The 6,311-nt window shown below is 36.5% G+C and overlaps 1 protein-coding gene across 1 annotated transcript in view; it reads left to right on the forward strand.

Moving 5' to 3' along the window:
- Positions 1-6,311, forward strand: part of SLC38A11 (solute carrier family 38 member 11) — a 60,635-nt gene that overhangs the window by 31,641 nt on the left and 22,683 nt on the right. Inside the window, exons 8-9 of the mRNA XM_008687037.2 lie at positions 4,352-4,422; positions 5,514-5,675. Coding sequence (XP_008685259.1) covers positions 4,352-4,422; positions 5,514-5,675 — 233 coding nt within the window. The remainder of the gene's footprint in view (positions 1-4,351; positions 4,423-5,513; positions 5,676-6,311) is intronic.

Consider the following 6,311-nt stretch of genomic DNA (forward strand, 5'->3'; position numbering starts at 1 on the left):
GTCATGATCTTGGAGTCAACCCCCACCCCACCCCCGCCCGCCGCCTCCCCCCCCCCCAGCCCCACCAAATTAGGCTCCCCACTCAGCAGGGAGTCTACTTCTCCCTAAGCCCCTCACCCTGCTCATACTCTTTCTCTGTCTCTCTCTCAAATAAATAAAACCCTTAAAAAAAAGTGAATTCACTTCTCTTACCCTAGACGTAATTATTATTCTTAAGTTGTTTTAAATTATTCCTATTTATGCTTTTATGCTTGTACTATGCATTTATGTGTTGACAACAATAGCTGGTATTGATTAGTATGTTTGTAAAATATACATAAATAACCACTATGGTAAAAAAAAATGCACATTCCCTTCTATAACTCATGATTTTTCCTTTAGTATTGTATGCCATATATTTCCATTTTGATACAGTTAGCACTGACTGACGCTTTTAATTGCTCTTATGGCACATAATTTTATGTTTATGTCATGTTTTACTTATGGATTTATCTATCAATTGCTTGAAATTGAGGTCATTTCCAAAGTTTGGCTATTATCAACAATGCACTAGTGAACATCCTTATCAATATCTTTGTGTGCACGTGTGTACTTTCCCAGCGAGGATATACATGTAGAAATGTAATTGTTTGCTTACAAGCTTTGAGTACCTTCAACTTTACTAGACATTATCAAACTCTTCTCTTAAGTGTTTTACATTTACATAATAATAATTGCAAGTTGTCCTTTCCCAGCAATTTATCAATTTTGCTATTGTTGAATTAAATGTGAAGTGTCTTTTTGTATGGATTTCATTTGAGTTTCTCTGATTATAAAGGAAGGTAAGCAACTTACAGCAAATTATTGACCATTCTAATTTTCTTTACTGTCAATTGACTATTGGTCATTGCTTATTGGAATACCTTACATGCACAACAAATCTCATTTCCAAGTTTTTAGCTTATCTTTATATTTTAACTTTGTATATGGATTATTTTATTATACAAACATTATCAGGTTTATCAACACTTACTTTTATGTTGTTTTTATGGTTTTTTAAAAAAATATTTTCTCCTCGAATATCATATTTTATTCTTTGAATTTAAATATTAATTTGGGGGAGAATTGACATCTACATGATATTGAGTCCTCCTATTCATATATATGGATATGGTATGTCTCTCCATTTATATGTGTTTTCCCATACAATTATATCATGCCATTACAATTATGCATATCTTTTAAAATATGTAGTGTTTTTATTGCTGCTGCCGCCACTTAGAAAACATTTTAATTGGTTATTATTTATGTACCTCAACCATATTGATTTTCATGTATCAAATATATATTTCATATATCCAGTAACCTTGCTAAATACTCTTATTAATTCCAATAGCTTGTCAATAAATTCCCCTGAATTTTCTGTGTACAATTTCTATTGTGTTCAAATAATTTATCCATTTCCAATGATTAAGTATCTTACCGCTTCTTATTTTATTGCATTAGCTAGGAATTTCTGTGATATAGTCTGGAAGCAGTTATAGTAAACATCCTTATCTGGTTTCCAACTTTAACTGTAATATTTCTAAATTTTCACTTTTAAATGTGTCATTTGCTGGATTCTGGTAGATATTCCTATCAGATTAAGGAAGTTCTATTTTATTCATAGCTTGCTTAGCATGTTTTTCAAAGTAAATACTGGATTGTAGGCTCTTCTACATATTTTGAGAGCACATAAGCTTTTTTTCTCCATTAATCTGTTGATGAGATGAATTACATTAATAGATTTTTCTGTTATTGAACAACCCTTGCATTTATTTGAAAAACTCATCCTAGTCATGATTTTTTCTTATACACTGCTTGCTACATTTGATATTTCATTTTGTATTTCAGCATCAATAGTCTAAAATCAGAACAGTATACAACCTCATTTTCTCAATCATTATGGGTATCAGGTTTCCAGAAATCTCTAAATATGTCAAGGAACTTTCTCTCTCTCTCTCTCTCTCTCTCTCTCTCTCTCTCTCTCCCCCCTCATGCGTGTGTGTGTGTGTAGCTGGTTGATTCTGCAACTAATTCTAATTTCCAGCTATGCTATTAATATCAGAAAGCCATATTCAATGTCCCTTTCCCTAGATTTGGACGCACATGTTTTCCTATCTGCAACATCTTTTTTTATTATTTTCCATCTTATAAAATCAGCATCATTGGAGTGGCTGGGTGGTTCTGTTGGTTAAGAGTCCGACTTGATTTCAGCTCAGGTCATGATCTCAGGGTAGTGAGATGGAGCCCTGAGTTGAGCTCTGCGCTGGGCCTGGAACCTGCTTGAGACTCTCTCTCCCTCTTCCTCTGTCCCCCACCCCCACCCCACAAGCTCTCTCTCTCTCAAAAATAAAATAAATAAATAAATAAACAAATAGTAAAATCAGCATTACTAAGGCGAACACAAAAAATTCAAAATTATCTCTATGTACCAGTTCATACTCCATATTTCTAGGAATATATTCAATGCAACATATGGACCAGCAAAGAGTTTAAAAACTTGAATGGAGGAAGAAAAATGAAAATCAAACTCCTACTTTTCATTACTAATAAAAGAGCTAAAAGTAGGACACCACTGTAATCTGTACTTAAGAGGAAAATGAGTATTAATCATGTACAGATACCCTAACAGAGAAAGTAGATATTTTAAAACATATTAAAAAGCTTACGATCTTCCAAGTTTCTGTAATTTTTAGTGCTGCTTTTCTGAGTCATTTTTTAAATACTGTGGACAAAATCTATCTTTTTCTGTGATAACCTTGGAATTTGACAGGTATGCTCTTATCAGTTAACATTCACTGCAGTAAGAATCGTGGAGGCAGCAGGTGGCAGCAGCTCCCACTCAAAAAACCAGGAATCACAGCAAGCCTCCTAACAGCCTGAGGCCTCCCTTGTAAGCTAGTTCATTCTTTTGTGCCTGTAACTGTTCAAATATGGAAGAAGGAAAAAAAGAAAAGAAAAGATACAATTCATTAATCCCACTAACTCTGACAAAGCAAATGAGACTTTTGTGTGTGTGTGTTTTCCACGGAGAATGAATAACAAACTTATGAAATAAGTAGGTTTACACCTGTTGCCTTTATGCTTTCTACCACCCTCCCTCCCCTTTTCCCCTCTTCTATCTTAATGTATTCTTTTGGATGTCACTCAAGCCTTTCCTTTTCAGGGAAGCTGGACATCTTTCAGCTGTTTCGCCTACTTTTTATTAAATGACAATGAATAATCATAATAAGCTGATAATATTAGATATTAGTGACCAGTTATTGAACGCTGACTATATGTAAGGCTCTCTTCCAGAAATCTTACATATTTTATCTCGTTTAATTTACCCAGTAACTCAGTGGATTAGGTACTACTATTATTACTCTCATTTTATAGATATCAAAACTGAAGCATAGAAAAGGTTCATAACTTGCCTAAGGTCACACAGCTAAGAGATGGAGGGGCAGAAGACTAACACAGGCTGTCTGATCTCAGAACCTAGACTCTTCACCGTTATTCAGGGATATGTTAACTAGGGAGACCAAGCTCTGCCAATAGACAGGCTGGCAAGTATTTTAATTCCACTAAGAAATAGGATGCTTCAGGTAAAGTTCATATATTTCCAAAACGTCTTTGAGTAGTATTTCCACAGGGGGGAATTTGAGGTCACTGACAGTTCAGTGTGAAAGAGATACTGGGATGGACAGCAAATCTCAACTTCACTTATTATCTGTGGAAACTTGACGAGTTTTATCACCACCCAGAGATTAACTTTCCTAATGTATTAAATAGTGACAATAATACTTGAGTGTTACTGTGAAGATTGAGATATCAGAGGATAATTCCCAGAATATAGTGAAGTACATCCTCAATTAATATTAGTTCATGTCTACCTTCTTCAGTAAACTGTAGTGCCAACTATGCATTTCCCTGGGGTAGGATGAGCCTGGAGAATGAGTGAAAGGGGAATGAAGGAAGTATTGATTAACTGAGGAGGAACATTGCATTATTATTGTTTGTATCTCCCTCGATCAGTATCTTCAATGATGAGTGCATAACAAATGTTTGTTCTTAAATTGGTGAGTAAATAAAGTCATAAAATTAAGTAGTCAGTGGATATTTTAAATATGTAAAAATAAAGTCTTTCCAAGTATTTGACATGCATGATAGAGGACTGAGGTAACCATAACATGCATGTTCCTGGGAAATTATTTATAATTAAGGAAGATTAATGAGGGCCCCTTATTAATTTCTGATAGTTTTTATTGTGACACCATTTCTTGTTCTCTGACATGCTTAGGCTTGCATTTGTTTGAGCATTCATTAAATCACCTGATTTATCTTCTAGACCAAAAACAGAAGATGCTTGGGTATTTGCAAAGCCCAATGCCATTCAGGCTCTTGGTGTGATGTCATTTGGTGAGTATATGATTTCACAGGCCCTCTCTCAATATGGAGTCTTCTGTATAATGAAAAAGTTTCATATTTGTGTCTGGAGAGCAGATGTCCAAAGTTTTAGACTTCCTATTAGCAGCATATGATCTAGTTTGTGCCAACATAAAATTAGGCTCAAACTTTTCTCACTCATCACTAAAATTTGATTTAATTTAGACAAGTCTCTTTTTCATGCAGAAAACTCATTACAGTCATCTTATTTTTTAACTTGAAATCTAGAAAGTGTTATGTGCTTATTCAAAACCTTGCACACAAAGTATTACAAATTGGCCAGATGTCTAAAGCTACTCTGTTATAACCCAGATTGGAAAGGAAGCCATGGACTGAAAATATAGTGTTGTTTAGATTTCCCTTAAGATTGGAAGGCCACTAGGAAATGGAAAGTGGGAGAGAAAGTTGGATAGGCCTGGTTTATATCGAGAGTGACACAAAGAAACCACATAAGCTTAACGAGATTGAAATTTCTCGTTCCTAAAGTTGTTAAAAAAAAGTTATTTTCTGACATAGCTAGTAAATTAATGTATTTGAACTACATTTCAGTAGCATTCCAAAGTTACACACATCTCTGAAATTTTAGAAGAAAAAAGAGAACCTTAGTGCTTGTGATGAAGCATAGTTGGAAGGCAGACAGTCAGGGACAAGGGGCCCCCGCCCTAAGAGAAAACCACCCTTAAAAGGATTTTACACTGCCCTGAAAGGAGCCCTCCACCCTTTCCCATGTGATAGATGACAAAAATCTGATTGGATGACAGGTGCAGGGAGAGTTAACCAGATTAAAACAGCCCTCCAACAAGCCCATAAAACCCCCTATAGATTTAGAAACTTTATGGCAACCCTCTCGGGGCCCCTCCCTCCTCGAGAGCTTTGTCCTATCACTTTGCTATCGCTCAATAATCCTTGCTTCGCTGCCCACCACTGTCTGGTCTACCTCTTCATTCTTCGGAGCCGTGTGACCAAGAACCACAGGCAGGCACCGAAGGAGAAGGAAATCCTGTAACACTTGCTTTAATGGTGCTCTTTTGTTTTTTTTTTTTTTTTTCTTTTTTGGATTGCAGCATTTATTTGTCACCATAACTGCTTCTTAGTTTATGGTTCTTTGGAAGACCCCACAGTAGCTAAGTGGTCCCGCATCATCCACGTGTCCACCTTGGCTTCTGTACTTATCAGTACTCTCTTCGCTACATGTGGATACCTGACCTTTACTGGCTTCACCCAAGGTAAAATGAGAGATTTGGTTCTCATCATGTTTTGTTATTCACGTGGAGTGGCTCTGTCGCTTCTCATTCTGGGCACAATTATACCCAGTGTTCTATTTCAAAGTGTCACTAATTTCTTCTATCCGTTCTCTCTCTACCTTCCCACCTCTTGCTGTTTGTTTTCCCGATTTTCTCCCTTTTGAACTGCTAAACTTGTTTCTGTAGTTCATTCCCTCTCTTCTTCCATCTTTTCACTCGAAAGCGCTTGAAATCTGGCTTCCCTCCCCACTGCTCCACTGCCGCTTCACTTTCAGAAATACCAGCATCCTCCCACTCTTCAAAGTGAAAAATCTGAAGAATCTTGGTTCTGATTCTCATGCACCTCTGTGAATCACTAAGCAGTTCTGAACATTCTGTCTCTCCTCCCATAGGAGAAGGAGCACTACCATATCATCCTTTAACTCTGTTAATATTTTCTTTTTCCCTGAGTGATTGTTCTTTGCTTTCTCCTACCTTCTCTCCCCTTCTCCCCTGACCTTCCATTAACTGGCTCGGGCAAGTTGCCTTCTTTACTCTCAACAAATTCTCTAGAGATTGTCATTGTTTTAAACTCTAGTCCAGACCTTTCTTTTCATCTCCAGCCTCTTGCCTGCAGGA

This window comes from Ursus maritimus, unplaced genomic scaffold (genome assembly GCF_017311325.1).
Source record: "Ursus maritimus isolate PB19 unplaced genomic scaffold, ASM1731132v1 scaffold_1, whole genome shotgun sequence".
In the NCBI taxonomy this organism is placed as follows: domain Eukaryota; kingdom Metazoa; phylum Chordata; class Mammalia; order Carnivora; family Ursidae; genus Ursus; species Ursus maritimus.